This window comes from Cricetulus griseus (genome assembly GCF_003668045.3).
Source record: "Cricetulus griseus strain 17A/GY chromosome 1 unlocalized genomic scaffold, alternate assembly CriGri-PICRH-1.0 chr1_0, whole genome shotgun sequence".
NCBI lineage: Eukaryota > Metazoa > Chordata > Mammalia > Rodentia > Cricetidae > Cricetulus > Cricetulus griseus.
Window position 1 is genome coordinate 113,629,968 of NW_023276806.1, and position 15,157 is coordinate 113,645,124.

At 39.2% G+C, this 15,157-nt stretch overlaps 1 protein-coding gene and 1 pseudogene across 2 annotated transcripts in view; both read left to right on the plus strand.

Moving 5' to 3' along the window:
- The window catches only part of Mccc1 (methylcrotonoyl-CoA carboxylase 1), a 54,657-nt gene that overhangs the window by 33,357 nt on the left and 6,143 nt on the right, over positions 1 to 15,157 (plus strand). For both annotated transcript variants that reach the window (XM_027391989.2, XM_035451951.1), the window contains exons 15-16: positions 2,864 to 2,913; positions 14,613 to 14,750. In XM_027391989.2, coding sequence (XP_027247790.1) covers positions 2,864 to 2,913; positions 14,613 to 14,750 — 188 coding nt within the window. The remainder of the gene's footprint in view (positions 1 to 2,863; positions 2,914 to 14,612; positions 14,751 to 15,157) is intronic.
- On the plus strand, positions 3,543 to 4,414 carry LOC103164291 (annotated as a pseudogene).

Below are 15,157 nucleotides of genomic sequence, written 5' to 3' on the forward strand. Positions count from 1 at the left end.
TGCTGAATTTTACTAGAATTAAAAATGTTTTAATTTAAAAAATGAATAAGTATGTAATTGAAAAGCCAACATTGATTGTTGTTCACTATATACTTTTAGTGTATAGTATAACTCACTGGAATGTTCTAAGGCATCTTTGAAAACTGCTAATGAGTAGTGACCAGGAGAGTATCCCAGACAGGAAGTTCCAATATGTGTCTGAGTCTAACGTAGAACCAATTGTCAGTCTTAATGAAAATGATCAAGTTCATGATTTGATTTATGACTTGAATTTTTATATATTATTTTGTTATTGTTGGCCATGTTTCACAGAACCCTGTGTTGGCTCTCAATAATAATAATAGTAAGCTTGAATGTTTTCAGATACAGTGTTAAACATTTTCCAGAGATTACCTCATTTGCATTTTTCAGAACAGGTCAATATGACTCATGGTCTTATTCATGTCACCTTTATTATCAACAATTAATCTTTCTCAGCCAAGGACAAAGTTCAGATGTCAGTAATTTTCCAAAGGTCATACAAAAATAATTCAAGCCAGAGTTCGACCCCACATTCTGAAGAATGTATGCTTATATAACACTACTCCCTGCTAAATTGCCATGCCTAATTAAATATATAACAGACTGTTTAAGATCTGTGGTAGGAAGCAAAATAAACTGGGGAAGGGAACAACAATTTCACTTTGTGAATACAGAATCAAACCTTTACTATAATTCTACTTGTATCAATGACACTTAAACACTTAATGTTTTGTAATGGAAAGAAAATTGATCTAATGTAATTGGAGGCATTTTCTCCTAAAAAAAATTTAAAGCTTGTTCATAATATGTAGGGTGGAGAATGTTCACCCATCCAGTGTAAAGCTTTTGAAAAGTTATGCTGATGTTGAGAAGACAGTTTCTGTGTGCGTGCGTGCGCGTGTGTGTCTAGGATTCTGCCACTAGGAAGAATGGTTGGAATGTGGGTGCTGTAGTATTTGAAGGTGCAGGGTTAATGGACTTTATTTGTGAACAATTTCAGCCTTGCAGTTTTTCTTTTTTGTTTTCAAAGAAAAGTTTCTCACAGATTGGGATAAAGAGAGAATCATAACTGTTTTATAAATAGAAGTCTATTATTGTTCAAATAGTGAGTTCAAAGACCCAGGCAGACACTCCCCAAGAACCTCAAACCTGGTGTAAATAAGTTTACACCACTGTGCTGTGAGGAGTATGGGGAAGGAGCAGCCATGAGCAGAGGCATATGGGAATGCAACTAGTCCCTTTCCATTTGCTTGGAGCCAAGCCACACAGGGGATAGGAAGAAAAAAAAGTTGAGAGTTTTGAGCCCTACATATTATGAACATGCTTTAAATATTTTTTAGGAGAAAATGTCTCCCATTACACTTTTATTCCCATTACAGAACATTAAGAGTATTTAAGTGACATGCAAGTAGAATTATAGTAAAGGTTTGATTCTAATTTCACAGAGTGAAATTGTTATTCCCTTCCCCGGTTTATTTTGTTTCCCATCACAGAATCTTAAACAGCTTGTTATACATTTAATAAGGCATGGGAATTTAGCAGGGTATAGTGCTATATAAGGCTACATTCCTCAGGGTGTGTGTGGGGTTGACCCTGACTTGAATTATTTTTGTAATTCAAAGTTCCTGGTAATTGCAAATTACCAGGACAGTAATGTGGATATGGAAATGAAAGGGTTGTGGTGGGGAACAAGGAGAGTCCAGAAGATGTCTTCGGAGCCAGTCAGCCTAGGTCAGGTAGAACATAAGGAAGGCAAGGAAGAGACTCAGTGGACAGGTTTGGGAAGGAAAGAACTAGGCAACCAGGTGCTGGCCACTGGACATAGAACAACATAGTAGAAGGCAATGTTGAAAGGCTTCAAATCAGATGACAGGAGATTAGCTGGAGTTCATGAGTCAGAAGGGGACAATGGTGGGCCTAAAATGTTCATTTCAAGGTGTCAGCAGCACTCAGTTGGGCATAGCTAATGAGGGTTCTGGAGAAGATTAAGATTGAAAATGTTGGGGGTTGGAGAGATGGTTCAGAGGTTAAGCTCAGTGACTGATCTTCCCGAGGTCCTGAGTTCAATTCCCAACAACCACATGGTGGCTCACAACCATCTATAATGAGATCTGGTGCCTTTTTCTGGCATGTAGGCAGAACACTGTATACATAGTAAATAAATAAATCTTTAAAAAAAAGATTGAAAGTGTCCAGGTTGGAAGCATCCGACAATGGCCATGACTTTTGGAGTCCATGAAACAGCGTTAACATGTACAGTTCTGGTCACAGAAATGTTTGTTGCTGGGATTGAACCCAGGCCTTGTAGACACTACACCAAAACACCTACACAAAACTGATTTCCAACTTGGAGAACAGTCTTCACTCAATTCCATATTCATGTGCAGCATGGATAATTTCTTACTCTTATGACCTGTTACAGTTTTAAAGCTCTTTCACATTTACCTAGCCATTGTTAACATTCCCATACCCATTTAATGGCTGGACAATGAAGGAGCATAGAAAGAGTGACTTAGCCAAGACCACAGAGGTAATTGGATGGAAAATTTGGGTCTCAAACCAGACCTTCTCTTTGCTAGTTGATTGCATTTCCTGCACTATTACTGTAGCTTTTGTGTGCAGGAGAAAATATGTAAAATATTAATTGTTCATTTTCAAAAGAGAAAGGCTTGCCAATCTACCTGTGCTAAGGAAAACATTGTTTCTCCTGGAGTTAAGATGTTGCCTTTTCTTGGGATAGCCAAATAAGGTAGAGTTTGAAAGGGAGAATTTCATCATCTCCATTGTTTACATAATGTTTTCTCTCTTTTTTTTCCTTCAATGTTTCCCTTGTTCCATAAAGATGTAGTCGTAGCTGTGACGTATAACCATGATGGGTCATATGACATGCAGGTAAGCCTTGTTGGTTCTGGTCTGTAGCTCAGAGCCAAATCCTGTCTTTCTTATACTAAGTAGGGTTGATTTTCCTTCTCAAGTTATCCTTAAGCCTTTGACCATTGTAACTGTAATGAGAATGCCATGTGCTTTTATTTCAGAGCAGGTTGAGGGACTCATCTCTGTATTGTTTCTAACTTGTTTACTCAGTTTGGCTATGGTCTCCTTAAGCATACAAACTTAGCAAAAAGAGGAATCAGTCCCTGAAGACTCAGGGATTCTGACTCTGCTGAGATCGCTGGACTATTCCAGCCCCCACTGAGTGCAGAGGTGAGCTGCTTTGGCCCCTGCCTTGGGCCCAACTTCTGCCTGCCCACTATGGGAACTCCTGCCCAGGGGTCTGCAGGCAGATCGACTTGGCCACTGAGGACCAAGCAACCCAGAGTCTGCTGACATCTCTGCGCCAGTCCTGCTCTTGCCCATCTGGAGAGCTAGTGCCTCAGATGTGCCTGCACCACCTTGAGACCCATCAGAGTATCAGAACCAATTGCACCCACCTGAAGAGAACCCCTGACCCATACACACCAGGAAAGGAAGTGAAACCACCTGCACCCACTGGAAGAAGAGATGGGAAGACCACAATATAAGAACACATCCGACGCAGCTGGGAGACTCTGCAGGATCCGCGCCCGGAGCATCTGCGCGGTGAACAATTCAAGTTTTCGATTTAAAAAAAAAAAATGGCCTCCAATAAAACTACATTGCAAAAACTGGGAAAGAAATAGAATGGAAAGAGTAAAAAAGTTGAAGAGGCAGAGCCTGAAGAATTTGTGGTAGAGAAAGTGCTGGACCGGCGTGTAGTGAATGGGAAGGTGGAGTATTTCCTCAAGTGGAAGGGGTTCACAGATGTTGATAATACTTGGGAACCAGAAGAAAATTTAGATTATCCAGAATTAATTGAAGCATTTCTTAATTCTCAAAAATCTGGTAAAGAAAAAGATGGTACAAAAAGGAAATCTTTATCTGACAGTGACTCTGATGATAGCAAATCGAAGAAGAAGAGAGATGCTGCTGACAAACCAAGGGGTTTTGCCAGAGGTCTTGATCCTGAACAAATAATTGGTGCCACAGACAGCAGTGGAGAATTAATGTTTCTCATGAAATGGAAGGACTCAGATGAGGCAGACTTGGTGCTGGCAAAGGAGGCAAATATGAAGTGTCCTCAGATTGTCATTGCCTTTTATGAGGAGAGGCTGACTTGGCATTCTTGTCCAGAAGATGAAGCCCAATAATTGTTTGCATTTTTTATATATATTTATATATATATAAAATCTGAATCTTGGGTTTTGAATTACTAGTATAGAAAAAATAGCGTTCTAATGAAAATCGAGTTTGATATGCTGGTTTTGAAAGTATTGATAGTAGTTGGGATATTTTTGGTTTTTGTTTTGCATCAAAAGGCACTAACTGATTCCTTTGGGCAAATAAAAGCTTTCTGTAGTTGCTTCCTTTCACAATAGAATGTTTGATACCATGTTGTATTTCCTCGGCTTTGAAGAACAGCTTTTTTTAAACGCTGAGGAGATCTTACAGTCATTAGTCAACCAAAACTTATTTTTGACTGAGACACAGAAAGGACCATTCTAGGTTTTTTTGTTTGTATTCGTGTGTTGCATAAGACACGTAACTTTTTCATTTTGTCTTGTTTTCTAAAACTCAAAACCATAGATGAAAATGTGTTGATGAGGTTCCATCATTGTGAACATTTTCCTGAAACCATAACCTTACAAGTAGGTGATTCTATAATTTATCGGATAGTTTTACAGCAAGCACATCAGAATTTATTAAACAATGGTTTATTTACAAAATTTTGTCGTTACAAACTCCCCCCTTCAGAGATTGGATTTAGACAGTTTTAATAACAATACTTAAGCTGGGTGTGGTTGTTTGTGCCTTTAATCCCAGCACTCTGAAGGCAGAGGGAACTCTGACTAGGTCAACCTGGACTACATAGAGAAATCCCTAGCTCTAAAAACCAAACAAAAAGAATTAAGTGGGCATGTAAAGGTTCCTGTAGTGAACCATTCCTTTGTAGAAAGTTGAAATCTCCTAAAAGGTTATGATTCATGGACTATCTGTTTGCTGTGGAAATGGAATACAGTTAAAGAAGATGTTGGCAATTTCAGACCCATTGACATAAATGAACAAAATTTGGTAATATAAATTAATGACTTGCATGCTTTTTCTTTACCCTGACTCATTCCTTACTCGTAGGATCCATCTTTTCAGTATTTGGTTCTGGTTCAATGAGCCAGAAAAGTGACTTTGTAGTATCAGAATGTCATCCAACTGTATATTTACTTTATTGTAAATAATGGTGAACAGTGGTCAATAAATAGTTTTATATTCCTTAAAAAAAAAAGAACACATCCAACAACAGGAAAACCAATATGTCACCACCAGAGTCTAGGGACACTACACCTGCAAGACGTGAACATTCCAACACAGAAGAAGCAGAAGAGAGCAACTTTAAAAACAACTTCATGCAGATGATAGAGACCCTAAGAGAGGAGATCAGAAAATCCTTCAGAGAAATGGAAGAAAAGACAAACCAAAAGATGCAAGAAATCAAGGAAAGCCAAGAAAATACAATTAAACAGCTGAAGGAAACAGTTAAGTATCTGAAAACTGAAAAAGAGACAATAAAGGAAAACACAAACTGGGAATGCTGGAAGTGGAAAAGCTGAGTAAACAATCAGGAACCACAGATTCAAGCATAATCAACATAATAGAAGACATGGAAGACAGAATCTCAGATGCTGAAGATAGACTAGAGGAAATAAATTCATCAAGCAAAGAAAATCTTAAGTCCAACAAATCCTTAACACAAAATATCCAGGAAATATGGGACACCATAAAAAGACCAAACCTAAGGATAATAGGTATAGAAGAAACCCACCTCAAAGGTGCAGAAAACATATTCGACAAAATCATAGAAGAAAACTTTCCCAACCTAAAGAAAGACATGCCAGTGAAAGTACAAGAAGCCTACAGAACACCAAATAGAGTGGACCACAAAAGAAAGTCCCCTTGTCACATAATAATTAAAACACCAAATGTACAGAATAAAGAAGGAATATTAACAGCAGCAAAGGAAAAAGGCCAAGTAACATATAAAGGCAAACCTATCAGAATTACACCGGACTTCTCCATGGAAACTCTGAAAGCCAGAAGGACCTGGATAGATATTCTACCAACTCTGAGAGAACATGGATGCCAGCCCAGACTACTATACCCAGCAAAGCTGTCAATAACCATAAATGGAGAAAAAAAGATATTCCATGACAAAACCAGATTTAAACAATATGTAACTACTAATCCAGCCCTACAGAAAGTACTGGAAGGAAAACTCCAACCTACGGAAATTAACTACACTCACAAAAACATAGGCAATAGATAATCCCACTTTACAAAAACACAAAAGAAAAAGCAGGGTAAATTCACATACAATACCACTACCAACAACAAACAAGAATAGACTCTAAGTGGACCTTAATTTCTCTCAATATTAATGGTCTTAACTTGCCTATAAAAAGGCACAGGCTAACAGATTGGAAACGAAGACAGAATCCATCCTGCTGCATACAAGAAACACATCTTGAATTCAAAGACAGACATTACCTCAGAGTAAAGGGTTGGGATAAGAGATTCCAATCAAATGGACCCAAGAAATGAGCTGGGGTAGATATCCTAATATCTAACAAGTTAGACTTCAAACTAAAATCAATCAAAAGAGATGAAGAAGGTCATTTCATATTCATCACAGGAAAAATCCATCAGGAAGAAGTCTCAATTCTAAACATCTATGCCCCAAATTCAAAGATACCAACATTTGTAAAAAGAAACATTATTAAAACTCAAATCATAAATAAGACCTCACACACTTATAGTGGGAGACTACAACATCCCACTCTCACCACTGGACAGGACCACCAGACAGCAATTTAACAAAGAGATAAAGGAACTAACAGAAGTTATGACCCTATTGGGATTAACAGACATCTATAGAACTTTTCATCCAAACACAAAAGAATACACCTTCTTTTCAGCATCACATGGAACCTTCTCAAAAATCGACCACATGCTCAGCAACATAGCAAACCTCAAAGGTACAAAAAATTGGAATAATCCCCCGTGTCTTATCATCCTTTAAAGTTAGAATTCAAAAACAATACAAATTGCAGAAAACTTAGCAACTCATGGAAATTGAACAATATGCAATTGCACCATTCCTGGGTCAAGGAAGAAATAAAGAAATTAAAGACTTCTAGAATTCAATGAAAATGAAGACACAACATACCCAAACTTATGGGATACTTTGAAAGCAGTCCTAAGAGGAAAGTTCATAGCTCTAAGTGCTTATATGAAGAAACTAGAGAATAGTCACACCAGAGAGTTGACGTCACACCTGAAAGCTTAGAACAAATGGAAGCAAATTCACCCCTGAGGAGTAGATGCTAGGAAATAATCAAACTGAGGGCAGAAATCAATAAAGTCGAAACAAAGAAAAAAATTCAAAGAATCAATGTAACAAAGAGTCGGTTCTTCAAGAAAATCAACAAGATAGACAAACCTTTATACAAACTAAAAGGCAGAGAGAGAACATGCAAATTAACAAAATCAGAAATGAAAAGGGGGACATAACAAAGGACACTGAGCAAATCCAGAGAATCTTCAGGTCATACTTTGAAAACCTGTACTCCACAAAATTTGAAAATTTAAAGGAAATGGACAATTATCTGGACAGATATCACTTACCAAAATTGAATCAAGAACAGATAAGCAGCTTAAACAGATCTATAACCGCTAAGGACTTAGAAGCAGTCATCAAAAAAGTCTCCCAACCAAAATCAGCCCAGGGCCAGAAGGCTTCAGTGCAGAATTCTACCAGAAATTCAAAGAAGAGCTAGTACTAATACTCCTCAAATTGTTACACACAATAGAAGCAGAAGGTTCATTGCCAAACTTTTTATGAGGCTACAATTACCTTGATATCCAAGCCACACAAAGACACAACTAAGAAAGAGAACTGCAGACCAATATCCCTCATGAACGTAGATGCAAAAATACTCCATAAAATACTGGCAAACTGAATCCAAGAACATTTCAGAAAAACCATCCATCATGATCAAGTAGGCTTCATTCCTGGGATGCAGGGTTGGTTCAACATTTGAAAATCTGTCAATGTAATCCACCATATAAACCAACTGAAGAAGAGAAACCACATGATCATCTCACTAGATGCCCCAAAAGCCTTTGACAAAATCCAACACCCCTTCATGATAAAGGTCTTGGAGAAATCAGGGATAACAGGAACATACCTCAACATAATAAAATATACAGTAAGCCAACATCCAACATCAAATTAAATGGAAAGAAACTCAATGCAATTCCTCTAAAATCAGGAACAAGACAAGGCTGTCCACTCTGTCATTATCTCTTCAATATTGTCTTTGAAGCTCTAGCTAGAGCAAAAAGACAACAAAAGGAGATCAAGGGGATACAAATTGGAAAGAAAGAAGCCAGACTTTCACTATTTGCAGATGATATGATAGTCTACATAAGTGACCCAAAAAACCCTACCAGAGAACTCGTACAGCTGATAAACACCTTTAGCAAAGTGCAGGATACAAGATTAATTAAAAAAAAAATCAGTAGCCCTACTATATATGGATGATAAATGTGCTGAGAAAGAAATCAGAGAAACATCACTCTTTACAATTGCCACAAACAACATAAAATACTTGGGGTAACGCTAACCAAAAAAGTGAAAGACCTGTATCATAAGAATTTTGAGTCTTTAAAGAAAGAAATTAAAGAAGATACCAGAAAATGGAAAGATCTCCCATGTTCTTGGATAGATAGGATCAACATAGTAAATATGGCAATCTTGCCAAAAGGCAATCTACAGATTCAATGCAATCCCCATCAAAATCTCAGCACAATTCTTCACAGAACTTGAAAAAACATTTCTCAACTTTCTATGGAAAAACAAAAGGCCCAGGATAGCCAAAACAACCCTGTAGAATAAAAGAACTTCCAGAGGCATCTCCATCCCTGATTTCAAGCTCTATTATAGAGCTATAGTCCGGAAAACAGCTTGGTGTTGGCACAAAAATAGACAGGTTCACCAGTAGAATTGAGTTGAAAACCTGATATTAAGGCACACACCTATGGATGCCTTATTTTTTTCAAAGAAGCCAAAGCTATACAATGGAATAAAGAAAGCATCTTCAACAAATGGTGCTGGCATAACTGGACGCTGGCATGTTGAAGACTGCAGATAGATCCATGTCTGTCACCATGCACAAAACTTAAGTTGAAATGGATCAAAGACCTCCACATAAACCCAGCCACACTGAACTTATTTGAAGAGAAAGTAGGAAATATCCTTGAACAAATTGGTACAGGAGACTGCTTCCTGAACATAACACCAGTAGCACAGACTCTGAGATCCACAATTAATAAATGGTACCTCCTGAAACTGAGAAGCTTCTGTAAGGCAAAGGACACAGTCAACAAGACAAAATAACAGCCCACGGATTGGGAAAAGATATTCACCAACCCCACATCCAACAGAGGGCTGATCTCCAAAATATACAAAGAACTCAAGAAGCTAGTCTCCAAAACACCAAATAATCCAATTAAAAATTAGGGGTACAGAACTAAATAGACAATTCTCAATAGTGGAATCCAAAATGGCTGAAAGACACATAAGAAAATTTTCAACATCCTTAGCCATCAGTGAAATGCAAATCAAAACAACTCTGAGATACCATCTTAACACCTGTCAGAATGGCTAAAATCAAAAACAACAAAGACAGTTTATGCTGGAGAGGTTGTGGAGAAAGGGGAACACTCCTCCACTGCTGGTGGGAGTGCCAACTTGTACAGCCACTTTGGAAATCTATATGGCGATTCTTCAGGAAAATGGGAATCAGTCTACCATAAGATCCAGCAATTCCACTCTTAGGCATATACCCCAAAGAAGCACATTCCTACAACAAGGACATCTGTTCAACTATGTTCATAGCAGCATTATTTGTAATAGCCAGAAACTAGAAACAACCTAGATGCCCCTCAACTGAAGAATGGATAGAAAAAAAATGTGGTACATTTACACAATGGAATACTACTCAGTGGGGGAAAAAAAGGCAATGGAATCTTGAAATTCACAGGCAAATGGATGGAACTAGAAGAAACTATTCTGAGCGAGGTAACCCTGTCACAAAAAGACGGGCATTATATGTACTCACTCATATGTGGATTTTAGGCATAGAGTAATGGATTGCCAGCCTGCAGCCCAGGCTGCCGGAGAGGTTGGTAAACAAGGAGGACCCTAAGAGTGACATACATAGTCCCCTGGAGAAGGGAAAAGGGACAAGATCTCCTGAGCAAATTGGGAGCATGTGGAGAAGGGGAGGGAACTAGGAGAATGAGAAGGGGAGAAGAGGAGGGGTGAGGAAGACATGATGGGACAGGGAGGATGAGTTTGGGGAAGAACAGAAAAGAGAAAGATAAGAGATAATATAATAGAGGGAGACATTATAAGTTCAAAGAGAAATCAGGCACTAGGAAAATGTCTGGAGAGCCACAAAGATGACACCAATCTAAGCAACAGAGGAGAGGATACCTTAAATGCCCTCCCCTGATAATGAGATTGATGACTAATTCACAAGCCATCGCATAGCCCTCATCCAGCAGCTGGTGGAAGTAGACACCCACAGTTAAACCTTGAACTGAATCCAGATGCAGAGAAGGAGGACTTATGAGCAAAGGGGTCCAGACCCCCTGAATGTGGGTGTCAGTCAGGATACCTTGGAAATCTATGGGGCATCTTGTAGTGGATCAGTACTACCACTGGAATCGCTACCATAGGAATGGACCTTAGGAGCCCATCCCACATGGAGGGATACTCCCTGAGCCTAGACAGAAGGGGGTTGGCCTAGGCCCTATCCCAAAGAATATGACAGACTTTGAAGACCCCCCCCATGGAAGGCCGCACTCTTTCTGGGGAGCAGAAAGGGTATGTATGGGATGGGTAGGGCGTTAGTTGGGGGGGGGCAGAGGAGGAGAGAGGGACCTGGGATTGACATGTAGAATAATTTTCTTGCTAATAAAAAAAAAAAAAACTTAGCAAAAAGAATAGCCATGAATTAAACAGCTAATAAGCATTTCACCAAAACAGCAGCTGTCAAAGTTTTGGGCTTATGAACCCTATACACTTTAAAAATTATTGGGAGATCAGATGTCTAGAGCTATTAGAAAACTTAAGAGAACCAGATGTACAACTTAGTGGCACAGATACATTCACATTGTTGTGTAACCATTGCCACTACCCATCAACAGATAAAACAAAAACAAAAACTTCCCAATCTTTTTCCTCTGTTTTTTGACAATCTCCATCATAAATACAATGTATGGTGAACTCCTCTTGCATTGCCTTCTCTTTTTCGGCCCCTATCCCCAACACTTTTTTTTTTTCCCAACTAGTCCTCTCCAATTATTATGACTTTGTTTTAATCCACGTTGTTAGTTAGGGTTGCTTGTGTAAGCATGGATAGGGAGCTTTTTGACAGAGCATAGGCAACTCACTTCTGCTTACACCATTTAAGAAAATGATGTGTCTTAGTTAGGGTCTACCATTGCTATCAGGAGGGCACCATGACTACAGCAACTCTTATAAAAGAAACATTTAATTGAGGGAGCTCACTTACAATTCAGAGGCTCAGCCCATCTACATCTTGCAGGCAACAGGAAGTCAACTGTCTTTCACAAGGAGTGAAGCTTGAGAAGCCCTCAAAACCTGCCCCACAGTGACACACTTCCAACAGAAGGTGTGGCCAAGATACATTCAAAATAATACAATATCCCTTCCCCAGCTGCTGTGGAATATTCCTGTACGGTGTGGAAATTATGCTCTGATTAGTTTAATAAAGAAACTAACTGACCAATAGCCAGCCAGGATTAGTTTAGGCAGAAAAAGGAAAGAAGGCAGAGTCAGGGGAGATCCATCAGACCATCCCTCCTCCAGGAAACAAGATGTGCTAGAAAACAGCTAAAGCCATGAACCACCTGAATAAACATAGATGAATAGAAATGGGTTAACTTAAATGTAGTTAGTAATAAGCCTGAACTATTAGCTGAATATTTATAAATAACAATAAGTCCCTGGGTAATAATTGGAAATAGATGCCAGGACAGAAAGCAGGCAGTCAGGAGAGGAAAACCTATATCCAGCAACCTTTAACTGCCAATTGCCCCTCTCCCTCCTCCTCTTCTTCCTTCTCTTCCTCCTCTTCCTTCCCACCCCCTGATAAAATGTTGAAGAGCCCAGTCTTGTGCAGGCCTCGTGCAGGTACGGCTACTGTAAAAATGCTGCTAGGAACACAGGTAATTCTTCAAAGCCATTTAATGGTTTGTGTATGTGTCCAAAAGTAGAATTGCTACCTCATGCAGTAATTCTGTCTTTCATTTTTGAGGAACTTCCATACTGTTTCCTGTAGCAGCTGCAGCATTTTGCATTCTCACTAGTAGTACCCAGGACTTTTTCTGCACCCTGGCCATAGTTCTTGTGGGGTTTTCTCCTCTTGTTGTTTAATAGCAACCTTCCTAATGGGTATAAGTGGTCAGGCATTGAAGCTCTGGTAAGTGATTTAAGAATGGTGGCTTTTTTTCTTTTTTCTTTTTCTTTTTCTTTCTTTCTTTTTTTTTTTTTTTTTGGTGTACTTACTAGCTATAGGTGTGTCTTCTTGGGAGAAATTGCTCTCTGTGACCTTTGCCTATCTATATTTGAATTTTGTTGTTGCTGTTGGGTTGTAGGAAGACTAGAAAAATCATAAAAACTAATGTCACACAAGTACCCATTACATTAGCCATCATTAAGTGTGACATTCTCACAGGTCCAAGGGCTTCTGGAGACTTCTACTCCATACTCATGAGGGGAGAATGTTTTAAAAGGCAGATAGCATCTTGGTCCTATATGAAAACAGTTTGATTTTTCAGTTTCTCTAAATAGCTGTTGGAAAACTCAAGGAATCTAAGTCATTGTCGCTCCAGTCGCTCCAGGGTAAAGCTTAGGCTAGCCCTTAATTAAAAGAAGTCTATTGGCAAAATGAAATGCAAAGAAGGTTCTTTTGTTATTTATTCATTTGTGGGGGTCTCACTCATGGGTCTACAGCCTGGGTGGAAGTCAGAGCATAATTCACAGGGGGGTTCTCTTTCCTGTGAGTCCTGGGGATCAAACATGACATGAAGGCCATCAGGTTTGGCAGCAGGCACCATTGACTGGCCCATCTTGCCTGGCTCCATAAAGGGGTATTAAAATGTAGGCACTCTACAAGTTCAGTAAATGTATCACGTGTAATACGAACTCAAAGATTTCATGTTCTGAGGATTTACCAGTTCCATGTGTTAGATTTCCCAGCATTTGGAGACCCTGTTTTCTCTTCTACCCTTCAGATCAGCATGGGAAGCCACCCACTTTGGACATGTGCACTGTGCTTCCTTCATATTGGTGCCTCTTGTTTGGGGATCCTTTCTTGTTCCTTGATGACTAGTAAATTGACAGTTGTCCTGGTTGGCTCATGGGAATAAATGTGCTTTTGTGAATTTTTAGACAAAACATTTATACCCTGGGATTTCACAGATATTCAGATAGCTGTTTTAGTATCTTACAGGGTGGAGTAAATGCCATGTTTAACTTGGGAGATGAGAACAAATACAAATTCTGCCATGAAACCTACTTCACTTTAGCCCAAACAGCATGACACAGACTCTATATTAATATGATTGAAACTGAAAAGAAAAACATAGATTTAAATGGATTTCCTAAGTGTGAGGGAAATTTTCTCTTGTGTGTTTATTAAAAAAAAAAAACTCTTTAAAAAAAGGAAAATGTATCCTTTTGCTAATTCACTTGAGATGGAAGTTGTCTTCTGACACAGCCTCTGAGAGCAAGACAACTATGACTAGTTCCCACCACATCTGTCTTTCAAATTACAACCAAAGCCTATGGAGTCAGCCCTGTGTGTTGATGACCTAAAAGAAGTGCCCTCTATGTGGGTCCAGCTTCGTTTTGTGTCCTTGCTGACCTTGGCACAGAAAAACTGCATTTAACTTAAGAAATCAGAAATGAGTACCAGCATGTAATAGAGCAGGGGAAGTGAATATTTTGTTTTCTGTTTATTTACTTATATTTTGAATTATGTGCATGTAGAGGGTGGGGTATGTGCAACTGGGTGAAGTTACATAAAGAGAACAACAGAGAGCAAGGGCATCAGATACCCTGGAGCTGGAGTTACAGGCAATTGTGAACTGCTTGACATGGGTGTGTGAACTGAACTCAGGTCCTGTAAGAGCAACATGCCCTCATCCCTGCTGAGCCATCTCTCTGGCCCTTTGATGTGTACCCTTTGACATTTTTATGCTCTTCTTTCCATTTTTCAATGGGCTTTCATGTGTAGCATTATGCTAGTGTGAATAATTTAATTATCTTACTGCTCTTTGTCTCTAAATTATTCTGGTTAGGAATCTGGGGGTTGGGGTTCTGCATGGTTCCTTGAAAAATATACCTTTGAAACTGCTAATGATGAAGACGTTTTGATTTTATTAACTCTACATGGTCATTTATTTTAAAGACATTTTTTGCCCCCCAGATTGGAAATGAGACCTTCCGAGTCCTTGGTGATCTTTGCAGTGAGGGAGGCTGTACCTACCTGAAGTCTTCTGTTAATGGAGTAGCCAGTAAATCCAAGTTCATCATTCTGGACAACACCATCTACCTGTTTTCCATGGTAATGTCCCACTCTTGTCTTGTTTTGATGAAGTTTCAATCTGCAGCTCAAGCTGGGCTAGAACTCATGGCAATTCTCCTTCCGTAGCTTCCTGAGTGCTAGGATGGGATGTAGGCTACCATGTCTGGGTTTGATGATAGCCCTCTTGGAGTTTGGGATGGAATTGATTAACCAGAAGCATTTCACTGAATGGCCCACTTCCTCCAACCACTGAGATCATGTTTCCCCCAGTTTCCCCCTCCATATTTCTTTGCCACATTCCCACCTTTCTAGTTCTCTTTTATCTGTTTCATTCCCATGGTTCTCGTTTTTTAGACATGACAGTTTTCTCCTTTGAATTCAGAAATGAAAGTGCTGCCATTCTCTCATACTAAATTTACCCAGACTCATCCCATTGACACTTGGAA